The following is a 16,448-nucleotide window of genomic DNA, read 5'->3' as shown; positions in this document are numbered from 1 at the left end:
CCGGGGTGTGACTAAAATTACCCTTAGTTTAGCCCGCTCAAAACTCAATGACGGTTCATTGGCCCAAGCAGCGAGTTTCGTATCCGGCCCATAATTCTATGGCAACGTTTGCATCCACGAAGGCTAAGGTTTACCTTTTATAAGCAAGTGGCAACTCCTTCAATGATTTTGAGTTTCATGTACACATGTGCTATAATTTCGGGGAAGAAAGGATTCTAAGATTAGATGGGATGTCTATGATAGATAAAGAGATAATCTGACAATTTAATCAAACCTTAGTAATCTGAACAAACATCATCCCTGTCACCCGGGACTGCATTTTTTATACAGTGGAAAGCATGCAAATGGTTACTATCCTCCCTATTTCAAATGTTTTTCCAAATGGAAAAGAAAAACAAGCATCGGGAAGTCGACCTCAAACAGTTGCATGAAAATATACATTATTGCTCAACTCTAAACCCCTATGACATGCTCAAAGAAAGGGGGTGATAGTAATTTACTGTTCCTTGGCCCTCTTCCGTGCCAAAAAGCGTTCCTTGGCAGAAGCAACTGCATCTTCATTCCTTTTATGGCGGTCACGCATTTGTTGATCTGCACTAGGTTGTTCAACAGAAGTTCCATCTTGTACAGAAGCGTCAGAAATTTGCTTGTCTGGAACAGGATTTGACTCGGAAATGCTCTTAGAAACAGACAATGTTTCATCTGCATTCCTTTCTTTCAACGGGGAAGAATCCGGTGGCAGATTCGTGTCTTTGAGTGGATGACTTCTTGCCGATGTATCAGCAGGAACTTTATCGCCTTCATCCCCTGGTTTACTTAATTCAGCCTGCTCTTGAGGCTTCCTAGACAAGGCCTTATGTGAACCAAATGCAACATTCTTTTCCAGATTGAAGTAAAAATCACTCAAGTCCGTCTTCTTGGTAACCTGGAAAGAAATCAAAATCAAATAGTATATGACATATCTGTAAGGGATTTATCAGTATATCAGAGAGTTATCATTCAAGTGCATGGCAAGTTTCTGCTTTCTACGTAAGTAAATAAAATCATACAAGACAAATGCCTAATCAAATAAATTTCTATGAGGGTTTACGCATGGTTCCACCAGATAACACACATTTAAAATTCTATTAACAAACAGTCGATCAGATAAGGGACTTCCGATACAGTTGACTGTAATCACCAATCAAAGCTTCAGCAGTCAGCACACAGCAATCCTGCTTCCTTACGCAACCCTAATATTCCAACCTGGAGGGGAACCAGAATTTTGCAAACCCCTCTATGTTGCGGGAATCAAATTGCAACCTCTCACACCCGAAGTGGCATTCATCTCTTAAATGCTCCTCGAATATTAAAGGCCTACATCCTGCATATTTACATTAACATTCCTCTAAAAATTATTGGATGTCTAATTCAATGACAACTAACTTGGACCATCAATCCAGCCAAGATCCAAAAGACTTGTGTTGTAGGACTAAATTATAGTTGCAAGTAGTGATAAAAACTTTCCTGTTGCTACCTTTTACTCACGAACCATGGCTTGACTTCAGTAGGCTAAGGGACAGGGCACAGGGATAGAAACAGATGCAAATCTTCATTAAAGCACACAGAATACTTTCAGATTATTTTTTTTGAAAAGCAAAGAAATAGGCGAGCATAGCACAAAAGGGTCTAGCGAGCAATTAACTCAATGACAAGTGAAGAAAGATCAAACCAAGTAAAGGCAAAAGTCACATATACATCTTCTTTCTCCTCACGAATTTCACGCAAGCGCTCTTCCTCCATCCATTTCGCCTGCTCTGCGAGCTTCTTCTTGTAAGCACTAGTCACAAATTTGTCCTTGTCTGCATAGAGATGGTCCTCTTCACTTCTCTCTTTAGCAAGCTTTCTTTCATATACTATCTCCTGCGACTGCTTCCGTTCTTCTGCTTTCTTGATCAAATTTTGAATGTACTTTGGCTGAAAGAGCAAATAGCATTATGATACATTATAATCAGTTTTACTATTAACCACGAAAAAACTTCACAAATTTAAACATTTATCCTCTCACAGAGTAATAAGCATATAAAAATTGTCCAACAGAGTAGCTTATCATGCTCAAAGCATTAAGATTTTTTTCATCATAAAGTTACAATTGGGCAGCACACGCAAATAATGCCATAGACATACTCTTTTCTTATTAGCACTTCATTATTCATATGTTAAAATATTACATGAGTGCTAACAAAACATGGTAAGACTTAATGGATAACAAGAACTTCCAACAACAAGCCATTTGGTCTAGCCTTGATTGAGTACTGTTGTCTTTAAACCCCATCCAAAACTTACCAAGCAGCCATCAAGTTAATATTAAGTTATTAACCATTAGCTCTAAAATAAGCACAAAAGAACAGGAGAGTACTTTTCTCTCTTCACGATCTTGTGCACGTGGTCTAGCAACTTTTCCTTTCATCTCATCATAAACTCCATCATAGTCAAACACCGATGGATCTTCTTCCAACGCTTTCTTATGCTGCTCCTCAATCTTCAAAATGAAAATTGACAAGTAAATAAATAAAAAACCAAAATGCATATTAAAAATACAAGAAGAAATGAAACACGAAAGGAGGATACTCATGTAGGGAAAAGCATACATCCTTGAGAGACTTGTTCTTGCTGGCCTGTCGCGAAATCTCTGACTCAATATTATCATCATCATCATCACGAAATCCAAGTGGCGTTGGTAGAGGAGGCCTCCCTGACTGCTTTTTCTGCTGGTGTGATGGTTTCGCCCGCAACTGTAGCCCGTAACCCTTCATTTAATTCTAAAGAGAAAAACCCAAAAAAATTAAGAAAGCTAAGGCATAATTTTAATCTCATTCTACCAATCATGTCAGTAATCTAATGCATAATGGCACAATAAAGTTCAGGCACACATAATCCAATTTCCACTATGCCTCCAAATCCAAATTTTTGGAGTAGGATACATGCAACTATGCCTTTGTACAACTTCTAAAAACCACAATGTCTATTGTTACCATTAGCAGGAATGGAAGGATACATAATAGAGAAGGAACTCTGCTTTGCAGAATAGAAGATATAAAAAAGATTTAATGGTGCTAGGGAAAACTAAGCCATCTTGGAAGAAAAATCCAACCATAAATCATAAAAGAGTTAGTGTCCATCCAAAATTAATAAAAAAAAGGCAACAAACACCTTTGAAAGTAATTTCTTATAAGGTAGCATAAACATACAATCTGATTATTTGGTATTCCAGAAAGCCCTGTGAATTTTGAAATTTCCAGGTTGCTCCCAATGCCTGAACCATTTCAACTCTCAAGGAAACACCACCATAGTCATACTTAAAAAAGAGAGAACCAAACCACAAAACAGCATAAATTGTGATCTACAAGTGAAGCAAAGGAATCTACAAAAGAAAAAATGAGAGGAAACGAGAATGAGAAGCTAATCAGGCAAAATATGAAGAACAATAACAAAAAGAGTACCTGAAGAGGTAAACAAAAGTGAAGAACCAAGCAGCGGGGGTGTGAAGAGGGCTGAGAAGACTCGAGGGAGATTAGTGAAAGGGTCTCCACATTCTTTCACTTGTTGTGGTCGTGGCCTTCAAAGATCCGATCCATCGAGACAGAGGAAATCGAAGCTCGGAGACGAAGACGGAACAACGAAACGATAGAGATTAGAGAGTCCGTGTTTTCAAAATTTAGAAAACGACTTTCATTTTTTATTTTCAAGTCATTTTTCATTTTCAGTATTTTCTATTTCGATATTTTGGATATGCCAAACGCGTTTTCAGATTATTTTCTGTTTTCTGGAAAAAGAAAACACATGAAAAATAAACAAACCAAACGCAACCTAAGCCATCTTGCAAGAAAAAATCCAACCATAAATCATAAAAAAGTTAGTGTCCATCTAAAATTAATAAAAAAAATACAACAAACACCTAAGACCTAAGGTAGCATAAACATACGATCTGACTATTTGGTATTCCAAAAAGCCCTATGAATTTTGAAATTTTCAGGTTGCTCCCATTGCCTGAACCATCTCAAGGAAACCCCACCATAGTCGTACTTAAAAAAGAGAGAACCAAACCACAGAACAGCATGAATTGTGATCTACTGATCTTAATTGACCCCCAAAAAAGATTGCAGCAGTAATTTCATAATGAAAAAAAATCAGAGAGGAAGCCTTTAAAACAAAGTTCTGTATTCATGCTAAAGTACAAATTTTATTTACAAAAGCCCTTTTCTCTAGTTGTACTAACCGTTATTCTTATCAAAAACTGAGTCTGTAAACTAGCTAAACCTGATATTGAAAGATTAATAGATTGAGTAAATCAGCGAGGGTTTCCTTTTACCCTACTACCGACCGTGCGTCACCTATATCTACCACATTTGAATCGTCACCAAGGCTCGATAAATTTTCGTTCAAAATAACGCAAAAATTTAAACAGAAGATCCAAGCAAAGCCGACTGAGAATGAAAAACACGTACCCAAATTAGATAGAAAGAGAGGACGCCCGAGTGACCGATATAAGGAGATCGCCGGAGCAGTCGAAGGAGAATCGATAAACGCCGGAACTATAAAGAGGGGAAAGAAGGTGACGCGTATGCGGGAGATCGAGAAAGGCTCTGTATGGGCTTCGATTAGTTTGGTCCAAATTACGGGGCCTCATTCCTCTTTGATCTGGATCGTCCATGTGGGCCAAGTCCAGATCTGGATAATGGGTTTCGATTAGTTTGGTCCAATTACAGGGCCTTATTCCTCTCAGATCTGGATCGTCCATGTAGGCCAAGTCCATTTTGGGCTCTCCATAAATTTTATTTCAGTTGGGCCCTTAAAAAGCCTAAACCCTAAAAACAAAAATCAACTCCCAATATAATAAAAATAAAAATAAAAAAGCAAAACCGCCACATGTAACCTTAGGCCATGTTTGGAACCTGTTTTCTGGGCTGGGCTGACTCCAATTCTTGGACATCTAAATTTATCTCTAACGACCCGGCCCATAAAAGAATGAGCCGTGGTAAGTGGGCTTGGTGGGTAAGCTGCTAAGCGCTAGGAGGCAGATTAGGGTTTGGAGTTTGGTTGGTAGTGGGGAAAGCAAATGCGCGCCAAATAATCGGCACTATCTACTCTTCCCAAACGGCACACGTCGCCGATTCGAAGCCATTTTCTCGTCCATATCAACAAAACCCGACCAATCGAATCACGGTTGGTGAAAGAAATCGGAGTCGTATCAACACCACCTCCATAATTTCAGATGAAAAGCCAGCAATCGCATTTACCGTCCATTGTGGTTTTGATTTAATATTCCCTTAGAAGAAACTAATGCAACTGGAGAACTTTTCTCGATGATGAATTTTTCACTCCAATCCAGCGGATATAAATTATAATTTTATCTGGCTTCACAATCACATGGTTTTTGTATTATTTTATTGGCTAAAAATGTAATTATTTAATAAGTGTTTGTGCTCACTGCTTCCCTCCACATCTGTATCCGAACCAAATTCCCTCCTTGCCTGCCCTTCCCTCGTTTTCTTCATTTTCTCCCGCTTTTTTTAATTTTTCTTTCTCGTCGAACATCAGATCTCACATCTATGGTTTCCTACCACCTAGATTCCCTCCGGATTCTATAAAGTTCTATTTTCCTCGGAGTTATCCAAGCATCAGAGAAGCCCATCGTAGGGGGCATATTGATTCCTCGATGTCGGATTCGCAGCCGTCTAACCCGCCTAAGCAGACTCAGCAGCAGCAGACCTTGAAGCGCCAGTTCCCTTTCTCTTCTATGAAGCCGCCGTTTGTAGCTCCCGGGGACTATCACAGGTTCGGCTCAGACCCCCGCCGCCTCGATCAAGAACCGGAGGGGATCGTGGTCAAATCTTCAGTAAGTTTCGAAATTTTCTTCATAAATCTTTTTTTATTTATTTCTTCTTTTGTATTTTGGCGGGGGGGGGGGGGGACGTTTGTGTTCTGGGGTTTGTGGGTTTTTTCTTTTAGAATTTTGTGCCTTTTTCTGTTTGTGGTTCCGGATTTTCTGATTGTACAATTATGTGAGGATCCGTCTTCTTCATGATTTCATTTTTTTAGTTTGAATTTCAATTATTATAGGATTAGTAATTGGAGTGAATTCTCGGGTTTAGTCTACCTTATATTCTAGGTTGGTTTTGTTAGAGTTTTTTTTTTGCTGATATCTAAGGAATTATGTGGTTAATGAAATAAATAGTTCTGTTTTTTAGCACAATTATAGCCTAATTGATGAATGTGGCATCGTTTCATCATTCATGAGATTTACTTCATAGTTGTGTGCTTGAGCTTGTAAATGTGCTTAAAATTGTGTGTTTCACGTGTTCATATATAAACCACATATGATTCTAACAGAGGTCAGTGAAGCCTTCTTCTCCAAATTTTATTTGAATTATTTGTTTGAAATCATGAATTTTATAATTAAAATTTCATTATGACATCTACTTCCACAATCATATAACATCTAACTCATATTGCCTCAAGATATAAAACTATTATTCCCTATGATTCTTTTTTTCTTTCTTGGACTTTCAGTTCATTTATTCATGGTCGAATGATATATGATTTGTTGTGCACATGTGTTTCTTTTGTTTTTAATCCCTCTCCCCTTTGTATTTTCTTCATGTACACTAAAATGATCAGGAGACCTACAGGAATGCTAGGAGTTGACTGGGCATTATTGCTTACTGGGTTTTTCCTACCTGGGTCTTTCTTTTAGGCCACGCTAGCTGCTGCTCATGTTTTTGGCTAATTACACTACACTACAACCACACCAGCCTTATACTTTTTGTTTTACATAAAGAAGATGCTTGTAATGTCGTCTACTTCTTTGTCTTGTTCTTGACTTCTTGTTATACTTCCATTTTTGTTATTCTTTAGCTGGTAATGCTTATACATTTGGATTTTGCCCCAGTAGTTTATCCTTTCATCTGATTAGATGAACGACTTTCTTTACTTTATTCCTAGTTCTGTTGTCCAGCCACTTTTAAATTAGGAAGTTAATGCAAGACAACTACACACAATTATATATATGTATGTATGGTGGGCGAATAGATTTTGCACATACTTTTTTTATGTTTGTTCTTTCTAACTACTGAACGAGACCATACCCTTCTCATGTTTTCATTTACTGTTATTTAATTTGTTTTCCACTTTTTTGATTGTGATTAACATGAATTGAATCGGTCTTATAGCCATTGAAGCGAAAGAATGATGCAGCAGATCATGATGGCAAGTCAAGTGAATGTGCTGTTGGTTCCGGATACACAGAAATAGCGAACAGCCACATCCAGACCCCCATATCAGGAAAAGGGGCAAAGACACCGAAGACCTCAAGGCTTACAAAGTCAAATAAATTTGGACCTCAACAAGACATATCGAATCTTGGTGAGCATTTCCATATGACTTTGCATGTCAGGGACCCATATTATGTGATGCTGCTCAGCATTTTAGTCCTGGTTAGTGGTCAGTCATAAGTAATAAATGGTTACAATCAGAAATCGCTTGATCTGCATGCATTTTTTCCCTTATGTCTATGTAATTCAGCTGTATATGCATTTGATGAGAAAGTTTCTTTAAATTGGCAGGATCTCCTGGCAATAATCTTACTCCTGCTGGCCCTTGTCGCTATGATAGCTCCTTGGGTAAATATATAGTTCAATGATTTTATTCTTTCAATTAATGTTCAAGTTTAGCCTAGTTGGGATCTTTTTGGTCTCCTTATAGCATATGAACGGAGAAGTACAGTAAATGTGACATTCCTGACTATCTTATTCAGGTCTCTTAACAAAAAAGTTCATCAATTTGATTAAACATGCTGAAGATGGCATTCTTGATCTAAACAAAGCTGCTGACACTTTGGAGGTGACTATTTTGTAATTTAGTACTAACTTTCTCATCATAAGGTTCTAGTGTAACCAGTTCTTCTTTGCTACAGGTGCAAAAGAGGCGGATATATGACATAACCAATGTCCTTGAAGGAATTGGTTTAATAGAGAAGAAATTAAAGAACAGAATTCAGTGGAAGTATGGATGTTTTCTCATTTCTCCTCTTGTGATATTCGTTCTGTTGTTAAAACTGTTTTGATATCTGAACATGGAATGATATCAATTTACAGGGGACTTGACGTGTCAAGGCCCGGGGAGGCTGATGAAAATGTTTCTACTTTACAGGTACTTAGAAAGGGACAGTTAATTGGCATGTGCTGTTTGACTCAATGAGACTTTCTAGAGGTTCTTAAAATATGTGCATATGTGTCCCGCTTCTTTTCTCTAGAGTGTAGCATAGTTGGTCCTAGTATATACAGACAATGCATTTTTATTTTTATTTTTATGGAGAGCCAACAATAGTTTCACAGTGACCCATTTTTAATACAATAAAGGAATCTCATCTAGAGCATTTTTATTTATGTATCGAACTATTGGGATCTTCTATGTGCTTATGTTACTATTTGAGCTTTTTTGTTTCATGACCTGATGTCATTGGGATTATTTCCATGTTACCACCCTCATATGTGCTCGTTCTTCTTCCTCATGTCCTCCGTGCCTTACAACAGATCATTTTAATATTCAAAGCGAAAATGAGCAAGGCCTTCTTCATCAAACTTGTTGGGGTTGTATATGTTTCTTATGCCCATATTTTAGCTATATTGATCCTACATCCTCCTGTCATTACAGATGGTTTCTACACACTACCCTGGTCATCTCTTGTTTTGCTTCTTCACGTCTTCCTTGTGCCTTAAATTGAATCCTGGAAAATAGAATGAATCAAATTGTCGTATTCAAAAAGAAGTGCTGAGGTTTTTCTGGATCTGGATCACTATTAATTAATTAGTGTCTCCAACTCTCCATCCACAATATTCAAGAGAGTTGATGGATTATAAAATTCTCGCCTACCCACATTACCAGGAGTCATTGTAACTAAATAGTTGTTGGGAGATATACTAATTATGGCTTCTTTGACAATCCTCATTTTCCAGGCAGAAGTTGAAAACCTTTCCATTGAGGAGTGCAGATTAAATGAACAAATAAGGTCGTGTTATGGCTACAACGCAATCCTCTTTGTATTGTTTATTTACAAGTTCTCCAGTATGCTGATACTTATAATTTGTTTGCAGAGAAATGCAAGACAGATTGAGGGACCTGAGTGAAGATGAAAATAATCAAAAGTAAAGTTTTCTCCTCTCTCCTGCTTCATGACTAAAGTTGCTGGTACACTCTTTGAACCTTTGATTTATGAACTGATGTTATATTTATCTTTCATCGTGTTAGGTGGCTTTTTGTCACTGAAGATGACATCAAAAGCTTACCATGCTTCCAGGTTAGTTGCTTCTTGCAAGTTACAGGGATATCATGTATACTTTTGATTTGATGGTTTTATGGTATTATTTACTTTCGAAGTTACAATTTTCATCGTTGCTGTTAAGTGAGCAAATAGTTTTTATTTCTCTCAGAATGAAACTTTGATAGCTATTAAAGCTCCGCATGGGACCACTCTTGAAGTCCCAGACCCTGATGAGGTAATTTGCCAGGCAGACAAAATAGAGCAAAAGTTCATTTCATGTTTTATACATGCATATTATCATTCTGGTTTTTATTTTCTGTATTAGGTGGTTGACTACACACAGAGGAGGTACAGAATTGTTCTCAGAAGTACGATGGGACCCATAGACGTTTATCTTGTCAGGTACTTGTGCTTTCGATTGTAAACTGAAAAGGAAAATATAATGTGGTCATCTTTTTCATCTTCTTCTGATGGATCAATCGTCCATGCTGGTAAAATTTTGATACCTGATACTTTTCTCATCTCTCCAACTGTTCTAGTCAATTTGAAGAGAAAATTGAGGAGATTAATGGCGTTGAGCCAACTTCAAATATCCCCTCAAGTTATGGCTTTAATGAGAACTCGGTAACTGCAAAGGCCACAGAGGAGAGTGAAGAGGAGATAGGACTGCAACAGCAAGATAGTCATCCAATGTGCTCAGATCCTAATTTGTCACAGGACTTTGTCAGTGGAATCATGAAAATTGTTCCCACAGATGTCGATGTAAGTTTGGATTCTGAGCTGCAATCCATTATCCACATGCAGAAATGTATTGTTTTATGTTCATTAGATGTGGTGGTAACACACGGAGATCATTCTCTGCATCCTTAAGCTCGTAATATATGCCTTTTCCCTAAAACTTACATTGGATATATATGAAGAATGCTAGGATATACCAAAGCCATTGCTTTGGCCTGAACCATTTACAGCAGTTTTTCCACACAAAGATTATTTTAATAAGTGCTTCCAGCCATTTTCTGAATTTGAATTTCATCATGGAAGCACTAAACAAATTATCTCGATTGTGAGTATTGCATTTTCTTGTATCCTTTTGCAGAGCGATGCAGATTACTGGCTTTTAACCGATACTGATGCTAGCATCACAGACATGTGGCAGACAGAACGTATCCTATGTATAAGACGTTGCATTTTCATTTCACTAATTGTCTTTTTCTTGCTCCTAATAGCTTGAGCAGTAAATTCTGGATTCCCTAACCATTTGTAGCTGGTGTTGAATGGAATGAATTGGCTTCTCTTCATGAAGACTATGCCATGGCTAATATTGTCACAACACAACCTGGGACGCCACCAATCACTCAACCTGAAGTCCCTACTGCTGCTGCTAACTCCAGTGGGAGATGAAAGTACAGTGATGAATCAAATCAAAGATGCATTGCATGTTCTTGTTTGAGAACTTACAGCATCCAACCTCCCGCTGTTGTTGCTGCTTATAAAGGTAGGATTGAAGGATTCTCGGAAGCTGCCTGCTAAATGCTCAATGAATGAGGACCTGAAGAATCCGTTGGTTGTACAGTCAAGAGACATACACGAGCCATCTAGTAGTAAATAGAGGTTACCATAAAATTTTTGTTTTCAGTACATCCCTGTGTATTATTTTTATTTTGTTGCATTGTTGTAACACTACCTTCAAAACTGGTTAGGTGACTTATACAAGTAGTCAGTAAAGTAATGTAAGTCGCTGATGCAGATTGAGCTAGGATTACAGATCCCAGCTTCTGTGCTGTTTGATCAGTTTGTAATGAGATATTTTGATGAGGACTTGCATATGTAAATTATGTGCACGGGTTGGGGTTATCTTTGTCTTTTTGCTACCTACTGTTGCCAGAGAAGAAAGGCCAAGTTGCAGCACAAGCACTCACGGCGAGTGGATAAATATATTTTATTTCCAATTAAACATGAGTCCTTTTCATTTCATTAAAGGATAAACAAAATCACATTTAAAATCATAATAAATATACCATCTTCATTTTCAAAGCAAAAATGGTATCCCAATCCTGTAATTTCAAAAATAATTGAATTGAAACTCAAACAAAATAAATAATCAGATAGACACCCTTCCTTCATAATTCTCATGAAGAGCAATCACAAAAACTTATGGGGTTTGATTCTCTCCTTCAGACGCCTGCTCTTCACTTGGCCAAACTTCATAGCTTCCCACAAACCGCTCTCGAGAAGAGACTCTACTTATCTTCAACTACTACTCCTACCTACACTTCATTGAAAGACTTGATGCCGTCCAACAGAGTACGGATGAGGAGTGTAAAATCGGCTCATGAAATCCCAATAAGCAACTTTCTCGTGAAGAAGGCAGCATGGGCCTATCTTCAGCCCATGCTTGAGCCCTGTAGCATGAGGACCTGTAACGACTGGGAAAGTAAGCATATTCTTGGTCGAATTTTGGATGATTTGAAGTCACCTGCTAATGCCTGTCTCCAATTCATTAACAAGTACATCATCGTGAAGATTACTCGGGCCTTTGATCTGGTTCTTGGTGCACTGCTGATCCGCTCATGATTAATTTCTTAATTTACTGACTTGTTAATTTGAGTTTGAGTGAGTCAGGTTGAAGACGGGTTACATGATCCCAGGCCCATCATCTTGATGGCTGCTTCCCTCCCCTTTAGATTTTAGATGCTTATTATGCTGCTAATTGTCGTCTTTGTTTGTTCTGACTTACTAAAGTTTAATAAGACTTGCTTTTGACCTTATTTTCCATTTATTTCAATTGTCAAGTTTCTCTCTCATTTGGGTTTTATTATATACTTGGATAATTCATCATCAAGACAAAGCCCAAAAATTTATTGGGCCTCTTCTCTTTCTGTATAAAGCCCAATTTACAATTGTGACCCATGCCGTTCTTGGCAGAAATCGATAACGGCCTTTGCGATGTATGAAAAGTAGTACAGTTATACAGCATCATATAAATCCACGCGACTTTTTTTCTCTCCCCCCTATATGACGCCACTCACCAGCCATTTCCAAGTTGGGTGCACAAAATAACCAAAAAGTCCAAAACTATCTCGCAAATACACAAGACTATTATCATCTCGTTATAGAGTAAATTTTAAAATATATATTATGGCATTTGGCGTGCAATAATAATATATAATTATCAGCCGTCTATAATTAATCAATTGAGTGATAGTCTAGTAATGAATCTTTTTGTAGCAAAACGTATGGATCCGGAAAGTATTGAGTTTATTCCCACCAGTAATAATACCCTAATCACCACGAAATGAGTTTTAGTTCAACTTAAACATCTAGGCATGCTAGGTTGACAATCCAAGTTTATAAAAAGTGTCGAATATAATTCCACATACATTTTTGCTGAATTTGGGGTATAGAGTATCAACTCCGGAGTTTCGCATAGCTCGGAAGTTGTAAGGTCGGCAATATGGGGATCACAAATGGTTCAGTTTTAGCAATCCAAACAAGAATCTTTTTATATAATTGGTTAGATCAAGTACTACCATCCACATCTATCAAATCAGAAAGTAGATTAACCCAACTTGAATGAAAGAATCTTATCATAAGAAGCTCGCATGATGCTACTTTAACAATCCTCATAACCTCCTACGTTAAGTCAAAAATCGCTTCCTCTCAACAACAAATGCAGAAAATGACTCCTACCCAAACACAACTTCTCACTTCTCACAGACCCCATCTCTCAATTTCAATTACAATCAAAACTGAAAAACACCCATATCCACACCCACCCCCACCAATACTCACGACTACTTAATTTAAAAACCAATTCCAACTCATCACCAACCCCTCTCCCTATCTCCCTCTCTGTGTATCGGCAATGTCTTCCAAGAAGCAAAAGCTACTTAGAGCAATATTCACGGCCAGTGCAGGGTGTGGTTGTGGCAGACCAAAACCCGCAGACGTATATGAACCCATAACAATCCCCAAAACCTCCAAAAACCCAAAGATTATGAACCAGTGTTCCTCTTCAAGCAATGGAGGAATTTCAATTGACGAGAAGGAGAACTACACGTCTACTACAATCTCATTCAATGTGGACAACACATCAACACGCAACTCTGAATACGAGATCGATCCGAGACCATCAAAGAATATGCCAAGCCCGTGCCCCAAAATCACCGACAGCATTGCGGTAGAGAAGGATTCGAGTAACCCATATCAGGATTTTCGACATTCGATGTTACAGATGATATTTGAGAAGGAAATTTATTGTAAAGATGATCTGCAGGAGCTGTTGAAGTGCTTTTTGGAGCTGAATTCGCCTTGTTTTCACGATGTTATTGTTAAAGCTTTCAAGGAGATCTGGAACGACATCGTCTCCAAGAGTCCGGTGTTTTTGGGAAGTTAACTCCCCATGTGAGTCCTAGCTACTTTACACGTGGTGGGCATTCGCGAACATTGAATTCACACGTGAGAAGCTTCACGGGACTGTTGGGGAGCTCTGGATCGATATTAATAATAAGCTTTTTATTTCTTTGCTCTTGTGAATAATATTTGATACAACATTCCGTAATGACAACTGACAAAGAGTGTGATTTTATATATTTTATGTATCATATGCACGGAGAATATTCAACATTGGCATTTATGTTGCTTTTAATAACAGTAGTAGTTGGCGATATATTAATCTTCGTACGAGTGTTAAAAAATCGTAGAAACTGAATTGGTCACCAAATAAATTGATTGATTGGTAGTTTAAAAAAAAAAAATTACTTGAAATCGACCAAAATAACTGAAAAACCCTCCCACCACTACCTCTCCGAGTGCAATTTATTTGTGAAAAATATGGATGGATTATGAAAACTCAATTGGCCCATGGGCCTCTAATAACAGGGTTGATGACTTGTTGGTAAACTGAATGGGCCGGATTTTCCCTTCCAATTATTATAGTATTATAGTACCATGGTAAACTAAATGGGCCGGTTAAGGTCCCACTTAGAGAGGCTTTAAATTGTTTTAATTCTTGAGCTTAGGCCCAAACAAAGCTTTATTCTGGACAATTGCGTTATGATTAATACCCAGCCCATTAGTCAAGAGCACGTTAATGTTAGCGTAGGAGACGTAATTGGTAATATACAAAATTATTCACTTTAAACAAATTAATTGAATTAATTAATCTGAGGTCTTAAAAGTTAACACACTTCTAATCCATACAATACGCCGGCGTGTTTTTCCGGCCCATCTTTCAAGAAGTACAAATCCCTCATCTTCTGAAATGCGTGCCACGTCAACAAGCTATCTGACCCGGCCTGGTGGCACTTCCCTACAGCCCGGTCCACCTCAAGTGTCCGTGCAACCCGATCCAACCCACCAAACAAACTGTTGCAGAATCTCATCATGTGCTTGACATCATACACATTGTTTCCGAAAAACACCCTCAACAAGCTCAAAAACTCCTCTAGACCACCGGGCAAGTTCCGGCTCGTCAAGATCTTGACCAGGTAACCGAAATCGTACGCGCTGTGAAACGTGACCCAACTCACCGAGTCATTACACACGAGTCCCGACGACATCATCAGCTCAGCGAACTGAGACGAGTCAACTCCCTCATCTCTGTTCTTTTCAAAGTCGATCCCCTGACGCCTCAACAGATCGATGGAGTCCGGAGCGTATGAGTCACGCTCCACATCGAAGTCCCTAAAATTGAATTCCCAGATGTAACGGTTACCCGATCCTAGATCCGGAAGGTTCCCGTCCGAATCGGTGAGGGTTAGACCCACCTGGATCAGATTCAACGCGTCAACGTTTGACTTGAGGAGCTTGTAGTGATCGGACGGCCGGCGATGGCGGAAGTAGGGCTCAGGAGAACGAAAAACAACGCCAGGGAATTCAGTGTCCATGGAAATGTAATGATAAGTGTCGATGACCTGACTAATCAACTCAAATTCCGATTCCAAATTATGCGACCAGACTTCCCGGATCACGACCGGCTTTGAAATCTCATCTGTTAATTTTTCCCCAAACATGGCGGCACACTCGTAGATCTAATCCAAATCTAATATTAGAGCAAGCGCGTGAACAATTTTAGTCTCGCTTGATCTTGTTTGTCGTGGCTTGAGATGAGAGAGTGAGGAGTACCAAGGAAGTGTATATATGGAAGATATGGTGGGGGGAGGCGGGGCTGTTGCTTGGAAAGAGGGGGATGATGGGAACGTGGTGAGAAAAGCAGGGGGCGTTCAGTGTAAGTTAGGGTTCAACGCGTTCGCATTTGACTATAGGACAAGTGTGCGAGATACTGAGACTTGGTCCAGCCGCCTCCGTTTTTTTTTTATTTATTTGATGCATGTTTACCGTGTCATAAATAAATAAAAATATGGCTTTATTTGATGCATGTCTGCCGTGGATTTCTTATCCCGTCTTTGACTTTTCAAACATGATGATTGGAGGGGTTGGAACTTTGACGATGTCAAGTACTTTGGACTGGGACAAGTACTCACAAGCTCACTTGGTAAAGTTTGTGCTCGAGAACAAATGCATGCTGTGATAAACTAGTCAAAGATTCAAACTCCCTCAAAGACATAGCGTTTTCTATGCATCTAATTGACTTAAGAAGTTTCTCAAAATCGGCATACCTCTGGTTTTCAATTTCTAGACAAGTGAAGAACAAGAGTAAATAAATTTCTTGGAAAGAATGAGAAGTCGTGGCGTTGGCGTTGACGCGACAATACACAAATCTATTGGGCCAGAACATGAGCCTTTTTAGTTTTGATATCAACCCACCACAGTGTCATTAAAATTAGGCCCAAAAAGAGTATAACTATGATCAGCCCTATCGGAAAGCCCGGTTCATCTGAATTCGGAAGAAAAACCCACCAATTTGACGGAAACCCAATAGAAAGCCTTTGTTTTCAGGTCACGTAACCTAATCTAGGATCTCTCTGTGGTTGTTCAGTCTGTCCATGTACAAGTAGAAGTTAGTTCAATCACCAAGAGAATCGTTGGAGGGCATTGATTCTGATGCAAAAATGTTTTAACTAACTCATATATGTATGGGCAGTTGTCGTTGTTCACATACTAAAGTCTTTTATATGAGCTGACTGGAAACAATTACACTGGCCTACCTTACTACCTACTGTCATTTTTGTAGCAGATTTTGTTA

General features: G+C 38.6%; 4 protein-coding genes across 6 annotated transcripts; 2 read left to right on the top strand and 2 right to left on the bottom strand.

Annotated features, from left to right (window-relative positions):
* Positions 1-237: 237 nt before the first annotated feature.
* On the bottom strand, positions 238-4,563 carry LOC120001319 (nuclear speckle splicing regulatory protein 1-like). Of its 3 annotated transcripts, XM_038849579.1 has the most exons (6): positions 3,483-4,457; positions 3,231-3,403; positions 2,631-2,801; positions 2,399-2,521; positions 1,738-1,956; positions 238-925 (listed from the first exon to the last, which is right to left on the bottom strand). In XM_038849579.1, exons 3-6 carry the CDS (start codon positions 2,793-2,795, stop codon positions 497-499), a joined length of 936 nt encoding a protein of 311 aa, XP_038705507.1. In that variant the 5' UTR covers positions 2,796-2,801; positions 3,231-3,403; positions 3,483-4,457; the 3' UTR covers positions 238-496. The 3 variants fall into 3 exon arrangements, with proteins under 3 accessions (XP_038705507.1, XP_038705509.1, XP_038705508.1); XM_038849581.1 differs by lacking the exons at positions 3,231-3,403; positions 3,483-4,457 and adding an exon at positions 4,488-4,563; XM_038849580.1 differs by lacking the exon at positions 3,231-3,403.
* A 521-nt stretch (positions 4,564-5,084) lies between these two features.
* Positions 5,085-11,155, top strand: LOC120001383 (transcription factor E2FB-like). The gene is made up of 14 exons (XM_038849690.1): positions 5,085-5,878; positions 7,212-7,404; positions 7,605-7,661; positions 7,796-7,881; positions 7,955-8,043; positions 8,136-8,190; positions 8,997-9,049; positions 9,135-9,185; positions 9,289-9,337; positions 9,471-9,536; positions 9,627-9,703; positions 9,841-10,063; positions 10,398-10,464; positions 10,566-11,155. The coding sequence occupies exons 1-14, from the start codon at positions 5,699-5,701 to the stop codon at positions 10,700-10,702; spliced, it is 1,383 nt and encodes a 460-aa protein (XP_038705618.1). The 5' UTR covers positions 5,085-5,698; the 3' UTR covers positions 10,703-11,155.
* A 1,729-nt stretch (positions 11,156-12,884) lies between these two features.
* Positions 12,885-14,268, top strand: LOC120003050 (transcription repressor OFP2-like). Its single transcript, XM_038851946.1, has one exon. It carries the CDS (start codon positions 13,167-13,169, stop codon positions 13,695-13,697), a length of 531 nt encoding a protein of 176 aa, XP_038707874.1. The 5' UTR covers positions 12,885-13,166; the 3' UTR covers positions 13,698-14,268.
* Positions 14,269-14,414: 146 nt separating this feature from the next.
* LOC120003049 (probable CCR4-associated factor 1 homolog 11) lies at positions 14,415-15,483 on the bottom strand. Its single transcript, XM_038851944.1, has one exon. It carries the CDS (start codon positions 15,313-15,315, stop codon positions 14,482-14,484), a length of 834 nt encoding a protein of 277 aa, XP_038707872.1. The 5' UTR covers positions 15,316-15,483; the 3' UTR covers positions 14,415-14,481.
* Positions 15,484-16,448: the final 965 nt, after the last annotated feature.

The sequence above is a fragment of the Tripterygium wilfordii genome, chromosome 7, assembly GCF_013401445.1.
Source record: "Tripterygium wilfordii isolate XIE 37 chromosome 7, ASM1340144v1, whole genome shotgun sequence".
Classification (NCBI taxonomy): domain Eukaryota; kingdom Viridiplantae; phylum Streptophyta; class Magnoliopsida; order Celastrales; family Celastraceae; genus Tripterygium; species Tripterygium wilfordii.
This window is presented reverse-complemented; position numbering and strand designations above follow the sequence as displayed.